At 40.3% G+C, this 12,375-nt stretch overlaps 2 protein-coding genes across 4 annotated transcripts; both read left to right on the top strand.

Annotated features, from left to right (window-relative positions):
- Positions 1–348: 348 nt before the first annotated feature.
- LOC119134851 (epithelial membrane protein 3-like) lies at positions 349–2,853 on the top strand. Of its 2 annotated transcripts, none has more exons than XM_037271955.1 (6): positions 349–494; positions 1,157–1,214; positions 1,289–1,377; positions 1,448–1,550; positions 1,644–1,784; positions 2,315–2,853. In XM_037271955.1, the coding sequence occupies exons 3-6, from the start codon at positions 1,300–1,302 to the stop codon at positions 2,488–2,490; spliced, it is 498 nt and encodes a 165-aa protein (XP_037127850.1). In that variant the 5' UTR covers positions 349–494; positions 1,157–1,214; positions 1,289–1,299; the 3' UTR covers positions 2,491–2,853. The 2 variants fall into 2 exon arrangements, with proteins under 2 accessions (XP_037127850.1, XP_037127861.1); XM_037271966.1 differs by having other exon boundaries at positions 364–494; positions 1,177–1,214; positions 2,315–2,490.
- A 632-nt stretch (positions 2,854–3,485) lies between these two features.
- Positions 3,486–12,366, top strand: zmynd12 (zinc finger, MYND-type containing 12). 2 transcript variants are annotated; one of them, XM_037271939.1, is made up of 8 exons: positions 3,488–3,810; positions 6,106–6,235; positions 6,412–6,583; positions 6,657–6,826; positions 6,908–7,030; positions 7,106–7,199; positions 8,476–8,621; positions 10,100–12,366. In XM_037271939.1, exons 1-8 carry the CDS (start codon positions 3,671–3,673, stop codon positions 10,220–10,222), a joined length of 1,098 nt encoding a protein of 365 aa, XP_037127834.1. In that variant the 5' UTR covers positions 3,488–3,670; the 3' UTR covers positions 10,223–12,366. The 2 variants fall into 2 exon arrangements, with proteins under 2 accessions (XP_037127825.1, XP_037127834.1); XM_037271930.1 differs by having other exon boundaries at positions 3,486–3,810; positions 6,657–7,030.
- Positions 12,367–12,375: the final 9 nt, after the last annotated feature.

Below are 12,375 nucleotides of genomic sequence, written 5' to 3'. Positions count from 1 at the left end.
ATTTAAAATGACAGTACTTGCATTTTTCAAAAATTAAAAAAACATTTTGCTTGGATTGACTTGTATTTACAAGGGTCATGGCAAAATGTGGGTCAACAGAGTGAGGTATGTGTACAACTATTGGTCTTATGAACCAGATGTCCCAAAATATACAGTAAATAGATTCCGCATGATACACACTGGAGACTTTTATAAATCACCCCTTATGTTTTTGTGTCATTTCTACATGCTGCCTATTGCCGAAGGGTGTTTCCAGTTGGGAGCTTTTTTAGTGGAAGGTGGAGTTGTCCTGTGGTGTATCTCGAGGCGGAGAAAAATAGAGCTCTGTTGTGCACAGAGGAAATGGGCGTTGGCCTTGGAAAGTTTGGATGGAGTGAGTGGGAAACGAAAAGGGGCGTGACAAGCCCAGAAAGGAGAAGACCACCTACTGGACACAAAATCACAGCAAAGAAGCTGCTCTCGAGGTCTGGATCAGAGCAAGAGCAATAATCAGGGTAAGGAGGCAGATTTGTTTTTTAAGGCATTTTATGGACAGCTGTTTGTAACTCACTGAATATTTTAGAAATTAAATTACATAAATTAAATTACATTATGTCAATACTTTGTAGTAATAAGATACTGTATGTCGTTCAAATACCAATAATGTGCGTTCCCCCATAATTAAACTTTTAACAATCATTTACAGATTACCTTCAGTTTATTTTCAAGGAATACTGTTTCATTGCAGTACTTTGTTTCTGTTCATTTTATCCAAATTATCACCTTCCATTCCTCCTCCTTTGATGGATAAAATTAGTGTAATGACATAATTTCACCCACCACCCACTCAGAGGGGCCTCTCCTATGATAAAGATCTGCACAAACAATTTCATCCAGTGACAAATTCTTTTTTTCTTCTACTTTTTATTTTGTTTAATGCAAAGAAAACCAAAGTCATTTATGTCCGGGTTTAATTTAATTAAATTTAACCCCTCAAAGTCCACACAGAACTGGGTAAATATTTTGGCCTCGTGTAGAGTTCTAGGACCCCGCCACAGGTTGGCCAACTCATACTCCAACTCCACTCAGATTGAAGTTACAGCAATGAGTGATTTCACTGTTTCGTGCGTGTTCCCACACAAAAACCTCTTTGTGTTCATCTCTTCACACTTTCCAGTTTCTGTTTTACGAAAACAGGAGAGTCCCCAAACGAATATTTACTGCAAAACCAACAGGTTTGGTCACACACACACGCGGTATGCCAAATGCATTTCTCTGGTTGTTCTCGTTGACTCTGTGTTGTTAACAGACAAAAACAAAATGGCCTTCCTGCTCATGTTTGTGACTCTGCTACATCTCATCACCCTGGCCATGCTGTTCATCTCGACTATGGAGAAGGTAGGTCACAATGTCAAAAAGTGTTGATGCATTGAGCTTTGTAAAACGTGGCAAATATTTTCTTTCAAAGTCCTGGTGGGTGTGGGACGGGATGGAGAACTCGGATCTGTGGTACAACTGTCGGTACGACAACTTCTCAGGAACTTGGTTATGTGCGTCCTCCAAAGAAACTGGTAACAAACATCTATTGTCTTGATTTTGTTAATTAAAAAGTGATTAACAAAAATAAATAAATAAATGAATAAACTCATTTTTGTGTTTCGCAGAGTGGCTTCATGCAGTTCAGGTCTTGATGGTCCTCTCAGTGGTCTTCTCCTCGGTTTCCTTCTTGGTTTTTCTGGGTCAACTTTTTACCATGTCCAAGGGTGGACTCTTTTACTTTACTGGACTGTGTCAAGTGTTTGCAGGTAAATGTGGAGGCGTTACCTATTTTTTAGATGAAACATGCGTCCATTTTGAAAGCTGGCGTGTGCCACATGCACAAAGTGGACAACAATAAGAATAGGGAATAGAACAACTACAGCTGTGAGCGGCTACAAAGGACCCTCGCAACCCTAGCCTCAATGCTGTAGTGGGTCTGACATGTTGGGGTACTGGCACATAGGACAACAACACTCTAAAATATATTTTTAAAATGCCAGGCCTGATGCGTGTGCAGTTTCCCGAGTTTCTGTCCAGATTTAGACTTTAGATTTAGAATTTTTGGGAAATTGAAATCTAAAATATGGATTTTTCTACCAGGTTTCCAACGTTTCATGCATTTTCGTGCATATTTAGACGCTCAAAATCAGTGTTTCCTTAGCAAACAGCGCATTGCCACAGCAACAGCGTGCAATGAAGTGAAAAGCTTTCTATAGCTTTCCATCTCATACATCTTTAGATGGGACTCAAAGTTTGAAGAGAAAAGAAACATAATTTATTCAATGTCTGTATTCAGGCCTGACAGCCTTGTCTGCAGCACTCATCTACACATTACACAACAAGGAAATCCTCCAGGACAGCAGAGAACTGACTTCGGGACACTTTGGCTACTGCTTCATCCTAGCCTGGGTGTGTGTGCCCCTCCTGCTCTGCAGCGGCATCATTTACATCCACTTGCGCAAGAAAGAGTGATCATGCAAAACAACACAATGTCAACAGTGATGGAAAATATTGATAGGCTTAGCACAAATTTATATTCCTTGCTTCTGTGCTTTGGTCAATGGAATTTTGTTTCTTCAAAGTGAACACAATTATAACCCTAAGAATCTATTTTGTTAGCAAGGGATTGAATCCTCAACATTTACTCACGATATAGCAGAAGACAGGCTTGCATGCTAAAATGCTATTTTTTTCCTGAATGTTTTTTATTGTTGAACATACACCAATGTGAAAAATATCTAATACGTAGGACACTCTTTAGGAAAATGCATGCAGATATCTATTTTTGTACCTGTAGAATTTTTTTGTTATAGTATTAAATGTCAGTCAAAGAAATGAGTACAAGTGCTTTCTTTTGAGGGTCTGTTACTGGGTACAGCCTAAAAAAAGCCCAAACCACATTTTGTAATAATTACAAGAACTATTACGTTATATAACTTGTAGTGACCCACATGCTTAAAAATACTGAGTTAAAAACAACCCAATTAGCGCGAAAAATTGGACCGACCTCGGAACACCTCGTTAACAGTTAGACTCAACTCCCCAAAATATATATATTTTTTAATTTAAACTTTTACAGTCCAATTTTTCCGTGTTCTTGTGTTAAAATAAGTACTAATAGAAGAAAATAGTATTGCTAGTAGTAGTAGTAGTAGAAGAAGTAGTAGTAGTAGTAGTAGTAGTAGTAGTAGGAGTAGAAGTAGTAGTAGTAGTAGTAGTAGTAGTAGTAGTGGTAGTGCCGTAGTAGGAGTAGTCGAAGATACATTTTGTTGTAATTGAAGAAAATAGTACAAGGAAAAACAGTAGTCTCTAGTAGAGAAAGAATACAAAAGTAGGAGTAGTTGGCAGAACCTAATCAGGCAAACCAGTGGCCCAAGTGTGTGGAGGAGTGTTGATCGTTACCATGACGACCTCAGACAACGCGCTCAATGGTGACCTGTTCAAACACACAACAAAGAACACGCGTAATGTTATGACGTCACACGCGTGAGAGCGTAGTGGATTCATTGAAGCAGAAAAAAACTGCATCCTACAAATACGAAACAATACCAATAAGTTCTCGTTTCCTGAATTCATTTTGGATAATAACATTTGAACACGAGGGTCCTGTAATTTTTGGCGTGCGCCCGTGTATTTGGGTCCTGGATGAATAATGGAGTCCAGAGCGCAAGGCGTTCTACCATCGACCGAAATCATCCCCCTGGCTTTGCCCAAAGGAACCGAAAAGTTGTGTGAACTGTGTCAAAAAAGAGCTTACTTGCAATGCGGCAGGTGTCGAGTCACCTATTACTGGTAAGAGAAACAACCATCCGAACATCATCACAAGCATTACACGCAGTTGTGTATAAAGCGACACTTGAGTTATAAGTAGCTTAACAATAACTGGTTGAAGTCACTTTGTAGAATACTACAGAGTATTTTTTGTTTCTGACAACTGATGTACTTTAATATCAAAAGTTATTTTCTGACATTACACTTCAATATAAATAAAGTCGTGTTTTATAGAGAGTGGGTAGAATTTCTATATTTTACTTGTATCTGTATTTAATTAGTTTATTTAAGTGTCACAGTTTAAGACGGTATTATTCAGCTCTGTGTTTGTAGCTTGAGCTTCATATGCTGGTCACGCATTAACCGAAGTAAAAAAGTAGTTAGGAAATTTAGTGAGGTACAAGTTGAAGTTCCTAGAAATACAAATAACGAATGGCAAATACGTGCAAATTGTAAATAGGCTGCAGTAACCTGTTCCATGACAAATTCAGAAGGCACATAAGGGCTGTGACCGCTAGGTAGCAGTGTTGCTCACGTGGAGGCTACAACATCACTTGATAGTTGTTGCCAGAATGGAAATGAAATTGGAACATTTTTTGTTATTCATGTGACTTCTTGCCTCTCTGAGCTTTATGTTACTTTATGTTTATTCAGCTTAGCTGAATATATTATTTGAAATCAAGTCCTAATAGTATAATTTGCTCGATGATTCAATGGATGGATGGATTGCATCATATTTTTCAAGGTTGACTGAGAAACTCAATAGGCCCCTTTTAACGTTGCCCCACCCCTGTTGTCGTTGCTAGATGTGATGATGCCCTCCAGCGCATCCTTAAACCTTTAATAAGCAAAAGTGCTCCCACTGAGTACTTGTGTACAAGTACAGAATGGGCACCTGTGTGCCACTAACAACTTGTCTTTGCTGTGCTCACGACTGTAATGGGTCAAAGCCAGAGGTCATCCATTTCCATCCATTTTCACCACCATTTATCCTGTTCGGGGTTGCTGAATTGGTCGCCAGCCAGTTGCAAGGCACACAACGAAACAAACAACCAGTCACACCCACAGGTCAGATTTTGTGTATTTGTGCAGCCATGACAAATAAAGATGATTCTTCATGTGTCTGCGTGCGCACAGTTTAGTGAGGTCCCCACTCTCAACCACACGCTGTGGCGAAATGCTTTATAGTCAAGCATTGTTTTTATATTTAGCCAGAAAATGACAGATCAGCTGTAATTACTTTTCCATTTGTGCCTCGGGCTTGTCAGTATCCCAAACCTTTGGTCTTTACAACTTTGAAAAATTCTCTAAAATTTCATACCTAGTCAGTGGAAGTACCAGAGTTGGATGACATCTGCACAGTCTTGAGTGCTATGTCAGCAAATGCTGCATTTGCAAACACAGTATTCAATTTTGACTAGAACTGTTATGAATTATCCATATTTCCTGTAGAGATAGTTTGTTGTGGTGTAGAACTGTGCTGCTGCATCTTGACGTTTCTCATAATTTGATTACCAAAGGTGAACTCCTCATTGATGCAGAAGTTTTCCACAATTAGATATTTAAGTTATATTTCAAGTGTCCTCCTTAAGAGTTACTTTTGGATGCGACGTGGCCAAAGTATTTTGCCTGCTGCCATCTTCTCCAGTCTCCGGCACAGAAACCGCAGTCCCATGTGCTCCTTGAGTGGAAAGGAACACAAGACGCCAAAACCCAGTTGCAGCAGCCTGAAGAAAATTACAGCAGCCGTTGAGCAAAAGCATGCAATTTAGTATGATGATACATCCGAAAATGAATCAGTGACTCACACCTAGGGATCCTTGCAAAGCCTGTGCGCAAATAGTTGGGACTTCGATCAGGAATGAATCAGACTATCAGGATAATGTTTTGTTAACAGCTGTCATGGGACTGAATTTTGTACATACCGTTGGGTCAGGCGTTCACTTGCATGTCACGGGGTCTAAATATTTGTTCATTACATCGAGAAATAGGGTGTGTAAAGTGTACTGTAATTTATTTTTTTTATATTTTAAAACCCTGAAAATTGTGTGTGTGTGAGGGGGGGGGAGGGGAAATTCTCCATTAAATGAACACAGCCGTGATCAAGTTGGTATCAGTAAATCTGAAGAGTTAAGGTGCCAGCACGAGGTTCCGAGTGCACAAACCACAAATCATTGACACCTCGTCGGTCCCATCTTCCAGTTCTGATCTTCAATCTCTCCGGTTGTGGTTTCTAAAAACAACAACAAACTACAAATAACCCCTTGAAGAAGTTGTTGTCAAACACTAACCTGCGATTCTTCTTTCACCTGGCAGCGATGCAGACCACCAGCAATCTGACTGGATAGGTATCCACAAGAGGATTTGTCAGTTGCTCATTCCCATTCGCACCCCATCGCTTTTTAGTATGCAACGAGCCGGCCGCATTGAAAATCTACTCAAAACGGTGAGGCCATAACATGCACCTAGAAATGAGGTCTGATGCCAAGTAAAAGTATTACATCCCTAGGCCATGAAAGATAGCACTTCCTGCCAGAAATTAGTTTCCTACTTTTCCCTACGGGCTGCTGTAAAAGCAACATAGAACAGGCAAAATGAATTTGAATTGTAACTCTTGCGCAGAAAGAGCTGATAGAGATTTGCCGGTTGGTGGCAGAGAGCAAGCTCTCTGAGGGGAAGCACCAAGAGGCTGTGCCTGCCGCCCAGGCCTGCCTGCGCTGTTCAACTGACGTGTATGGACCCAACACAGTCCAGCTGGTGCCGGCTTACCTGCTGCTGGCTGATGCTAATATGGGTGAGGAACGCTGCCCCCGGCTCGTCCGATCTCTTGTGAGCCACATTGGTATTTGTGTGATTGTGTCTTGCAGGCATGAATAATCTGGCCCTGGTGGCGGAGCTGCTGTCCCAGGCGGAGTGGGCGGTTTTGAAGAGCCCCGAATGTGGCTATGCGGTTCACCACCGACTGCACAGGAGCATGGGCTGCCTCCACACGGCTACGGGTCACTTTGAGGCAGCTCTTTTTCACTTTGCCAACGACGTGCGTGTCGTCACGAGTAAACTCTGTCGATGCGTACTTTCAACATTTTCACATGAGGCTTTCTGTCGAATATATTTTCAGGTATATTTTGCTAGTGAGGAGTACGGTCTGGATAGCACTGTGATATGTGGAGCTTACTTCCTCATGGCTGCTGTGTTTGTCAAACTGGGGGAACCGGCTATTGTTCATTCCTTGTACACAGAGGTGATGCATATAAGCTAGCAGTGATGATGTTACCAACGTGATCAAATTCTGTTCAATTGCAATATTTTTCCTTAGGTGGCAGAAACCTGGCACTCCCACCTGGCCAAACTCCTGCAGAGTCACATCCAAAATATGCAGAAGAACCCTGACATGCTGGAGCCCTCCTTTGGTGTGTCAAGATAACATAGAAATACTCACATCTTGTCCAGTAGTATCTTTACTCTTGCCCTCTGAAACAGGAAAACTACACTTTCTAGTGGATACGATTTTTTTAAGTCCATATTTTCCTCTAATTGCCATCTTACACTAATACCAAATATCGACAAGTCAGTATTAAACATTACAAACTAATATAGCTATCTCACAAACTCAACAATGAAAACCAGCGGGACCGCTTGGACATCCCATGGCCGTATAGTCATTGATGGTAGACAAAGTTCACATGGGTCAGTCCCGACATGCTTGAGGCTGAAACATGACGTCAGACGGAAACACCCAAAGAAAATTACTTCAAAAGAGCTATCAATTTTTTTTAATAGAGGGCAGCATGGCGGTCAAGTAGTTAGCACGTCTTGGGCTTTCTTCCGCATCCCCAGAACATGCACCGCAGGCTCATTGAAGACTTTAATTGTGCATAGAGTATTTGAATGTGAGTGTGAATGGTTGTTTGTCTGTGTGCCCTACAATCCAGTAGCGACCAGTCCAGGGTGTCAACCGCCTGTCATCCAAAGTCAACTGGGATTGGCTCCAGTGTGGTTTTAAATGGATTGTGTAGCTGAAACTGCTCTGTATTAAATATAAAATCCATATATTTAAGAAATAAAGGCATCTTGCAATGTTGCTGTGTGATGCAAAAAGGCTAAAAACACATATTACTTCGCTTGTTGTTGAGAACACTTCAAATTGGAACCATGCACAATTAATCAAATTGACCATATGACATCACAATAGCGACACTCCTCGTGATAAAACAGCTTCATTGATGTATCACTGAAAAAGAAGGTCAACGGGGCTAAATTTAGCTGAGCTGTATTGCTGTGCAACCGGAAGGCTAAATCTCAGCTTTACAGCACGCATGGTAGGAGAGCGCCGTTGACACATCTTTGGCTGTGCGGCATCCGCACTACTAGCCTCTATCGCAGCTGCTGCCCTACATATGACACTAAGCTTGTTAGCTGTCATGCAATTTGTCTGTGGATGCTTCACACCAGAGCAGGATTTCCCAAACAGCTCAAGACCCCCCCCCGAAATACAACATTTCATATTTCCCAATTGTACATGTTATCGGTGGTGGGGAAGGCTTCTAAATTATTTGTGTTGTCTGATGACTCGTCCAGGGCCCAAAGCTTGAATGGTCTTCAGCTCAACTACAAATCTAATGGGGCCATTGTACAGTCATGCTGTACAACAATGCTAAAGAGTGTCTTTTATCGCCCTTTAACTAGATGAAGGTCAGAAAGTGGAAGTGGACAAGATGCTCAGGTCCATTTTAGCCTTTGAGCAGGACGAAACCCGAAAGGAACCCGGTATTGAGGCTCTGGTGGCCCACGCCCTGGCCATGCTCTCCTTCCTGGGTGGGGATACAGTCAAGGTGAGTGACCTGCCAAGAGTAGCAGGAATCAGTATACCACTAACACCGTGACACAGTGCCCTATTTACCTCCAGGCGTACTTCTTCCGTTCGTCGGCTGTCTCCGTGTGAGATTAGCTGTGATTGTTAAAGCTTTAAAGATGAAGCAGGGATTTACTGGTAGCTCCACTGCATCATGCACACTGGGTTATACGAAAACAAGCCGGATATCTGTGCTTAGATACAGCTCATTTGTTGATTTTATATTATTTTCATCGTTCTGGTAAAGTTGCTTGCCTATAATATTGTAATTTATTTCACAGGCCATTACACATACATTTATTTGCAAGTTAAATGAGTTAAAGAAAATGACCTTACATGAATTTGAGAAAGTCCTAACATTTCATAAAAAATATATATATGTGCCAAGATCATGTGAATTTCTTTTCTAAAATTCAACAGCCAAAATTAAACGAAGCCACAATATTGTAATTTGTTGAAATCAGATTCGCTTTTGTATTGGCTTCCATGGTATTGTGTAAGTGTAGCGATTTAAGGTAATCCAGTGAATCAAGATGGAAATTGTTTGTCCGCTCAATGAGGCCGTCAATTGATCTCAGCATATGTCTCCCTACCAGACAGCTGACTTTGACACCTTCGTAAACTTCATCTACATCTCTAATTTCCATTAAGCTTAAGTCGTGTCTGGCACAGATACACACTAGGATAGATGCCAGCCGCACGTATACAACACCAATGTTTGTTTGTTGGCTATTACACACTTTGGTTTAGTGCACTTAACTGAGAATTTAGGGTGCTTTAAAGGTATTATATTTAAGCATATAAACATTTTGTTTTGTCCTTAGCAGACATCGATGCGAACTGGATTACTCCTTAGCCCAAATGTGAGGACAATACAGTACTTTAATCGTTCCATTGTTTTTTCACTTTCCTCAAGCTACTCAAAACTTGCTGCTGTGCTATAATGACTACTGTCCTTCTTTTGGGTGATGACGACTTTTGTCCAAGAGGAACTTGGGACGCCATGATCACATCTTGCTTCTGTTTGCGGGCTGTGGTGCAGGAGCTGTCATTTGAAAAGTACAGTCTAGTGAAAAGTGATGAGAATTAAGTTCCATTTACTTTTTTAAATCAATCCATCTCTCGCTCCTTCCCGCTCTCCATCCGTCCGTCTGTCCATCTGTCCGTCCATCCATCCAGTTCTCTGTGTGTTGCGCGACATAAAATATACACAACAATGTACATTAAATTTCTCATTGGGAGATTGTAATTTGTATTACACATCCTGTACATAAATAAAAAAAAAATCATAGTAAATAAATAGCTTAGCAGGTTGTGGCGTCTAGAAGGAAAAACGTGGGCTGAGTAAAGTCAGATTGTAGTTATTATAAATCTGCTTTCCTTTTCTATAGTGTGACGCTGTCGCTGCTTGTCTTTGTGATTCTGCTGCGTGCATGTGTATGCATGTGTGTGTGACAGGCACTGGAATTTGGACAAATGGCACTGGAAGCGAGCCAGCTGATTCAGAACCATGACCTGACAGAGCCCATCCGGGCCCTGCTGCAGCTGCTGGGTAAAGACCCGCAGCTGACTTCCGTCTAACCTCCACACAAGGGGTGAGCAAAAGATGGCCCGAGGGTCACAAATGATCCACTCTGTTCTTTAATCCGGCCCAATAAGAACTGATATTGTCAAGAGTCCCGATATATTTGTTCAATGTCTGGTTTGGTGTTTTACCTCCCCAAACTAGTTCATTAATGTTTACCGTTTATTTTCACACATAGTACAATATGTCTCTTAAAATAAATGTTTCCTTCTTTTTATACCATTTGAATGCTCTGTGCTAACTAGTGTGCGTAATAAGTGGTTGCATGAATGATTAAATTTTTTACATGGTTTTATTGTCTACATAAAGTTATTTTATAAAGAGTCATCTGTATTGTATTTGTGTTGATCGTCTTTGGCATTTTGCATGTGTCCTTGAAATTGTTGCCCACCCTATCATTATGAGGTAACCATCCCTTTTTAGGACCATCATTGTCTTTCCTCACTGTTCGTTCAACATACATATAATTTTTAGCATGCAGCCAGAAGCTTTGATTAAAAGCATATAGTACAGTATACATTTTGACCTGGTTTTGAATAAATGTATTTTTCGGTCACACTAATGGACCACACTTTCAGAGAACCGGCCATATTGTAACAGCCAAATATGTACTATTATGAAGCTGTATTATAAGTTCAAAAGAAAACCTATTTTGCTGGGTGAAATTGGCAAGTTTCAATCATGATTGATTCAAAAGTGATTTGATTCATCTACTTTTTACTTATAATATATGGTGAGACTAAAAATATGTTCCAAATATGTGATATTGAAATAAAAGGTGTAAAGTTACTTCACTACATAGTTTCAAAATATTTGTGTTTTAACAGTAAGTAAAGTGAAAGTACAAGGGAAACACATTTTTTTGGTTCTGAATAATGACTTGTCTTTATTTTCATCTGAAAAAAAAAAAAAAAGAAAAAGCAAGAGGGAATTATTTACACCATTTGGAACATTTGTGAACAACCTTCGGGAACCTTTTGTTGAACACTTTCAGAATGATGGACAGAAAGTAACGGTGAGGGCTTTTCCTTCACATCTCGTACCAGTGTAGCACTTTCCAACATCAAATGACCTTTATCTTATCTTAAGTCAGTTTTTCTAGACGCTACACACCAACACAGAGCTCCAGCCTGTCATGAAAGCATAAACATTGCATTGTAAAGCAAAAAGTTAAACTCCAGACGGCTTTTGATTCGTTCCAATTATTTACATGTAATCATCCTGCCACTATGTACTCTTATTAGTACTTCATTATACAGCATGTTTTTGGCATTCGGATTCATTGGAGGAGGCAATAAAACAACAGATTTCTTCATATTCCCTTTTTGATTTTCTCTTTTCTTGTGTGTTTGTGCCAAATACACATAAGCATCTGTTGGCATGGAATAGTTAACCTCGTACTCTGCAATACATAGACCGTGTCCTGACGTACCCTAAATGATTCACAAACTGGCCACATTTTGAGTTCCAATCAAGTTCTATTTATCTGCTGGAACTGACAAGAACATGTCTGTAAGAGACATCAGAAAGGCCTTATGCATAAAAATGGTTTCTAATTTAACAGTTTTTAACATTTGGAAACATTCATTGCATTGATGCTTGAGAGCAAGCAATGCTTTGCACCATTCTAAATGAACCTGATCATTTGTAGCATAATTTAAAGCAGTGGTAGGGAAAATACAGCCAGTGCGGCCTGCTACTCAATTAAAAAGAAAACATCTGAGCCCACCCCAAAAAAATGATCAACAAAATTAAATCTAATTCATTTCAAATTTGCACCGTCAACAATTTGACCAATCGGAACAAATCATAATTTGTCAATCTTACTCAAATAAGTGCTAGTTAGAAGTAGATATCCACATGTGGCTCCAGACCCATTAAGGGTGAGTCACGGTACAGAAAAATGTTTCGAGATTATGAGCAGCGCTCCATAAGTTATTTTGCCTAATACGTGGGATGTAATACTCACACGACACATTCAATGTGCATCTCAAATCGGTGTAGGCCTTTCTGTGAGAAACGACATCATTTTGACAGGAGTGTGTCTTATTACTTGGGGTGTGAAGGTACATGTGTTTGCATTCTGTACTCCTCTGTCCCCACGTAGAACTTAATCACAAGGGCAGGACTTTACTAAAAAGAGATCCAT

Source organism: Syngnathus acus, chromosome 2 (assembly GCF_901709675.1).
Source record: "Syngnathus acus chromosome 2, fSynAcu1.2, whole genome shotgun sequence".
NCBI classification, from domain to species: domain Eukaryota; kingdom Metazoa; phylum Chordata; class Actinopteri; order Syngnathiformes; family Syngnathidae; genus Syngnathus; species Syngnathus acus.
This window is presented reverse-complemented; position numbering and strand designations above follow the sequence as displayed.

Excerpts from the sequence above, each read along its gene's own strand:
- LOC119134851 (XM_037271955.1), top strand. The coding sequence starts at position 1,300 with ATGGCCTTCCTGCTCATGTTTGTGACTCTGCTACATCTCATCACCCTG. Across the intron at positions 1,378-1,447 it reads TCATCTCGACTATGGAGAAG|TCCTGGTGGGTGTGGGACGG; the intron begins GTAGGTCACAAT and ends TTTCTTTCAAAG. Across the intron at positions 1,551-1,643 it reads TGCGTCCTCCAAAGAAACTG|AGTGGCTTCATGCAGTTCAG; the intron begins GTAACAAACATC and ends TGTGTTTCGCAG.
- zmynd12 (XM_037271930.1), top strand. The coding sequence starts at position 3,671 with ATGGAGTCCAGAGCGCAAGGCGTTCTACCATCGACCGAAATCATCCCC. Across the intron at positions 7,031-7,105 it reads TTCATTCCTTGTACACAGAG|GTGGCAGAAACCTGGCACTC; the intron begins GTGATGCATATA and ends ATTTTTCCTTAG. Across the intron at positions 7,200-8,475 it reads CATGCTGGAGCCCTCCTTTG|ATGAAGGTCAGAAAGTGGAA; the intron begins GTGTGTCAAGAT and ends CCCTTTAACTAG.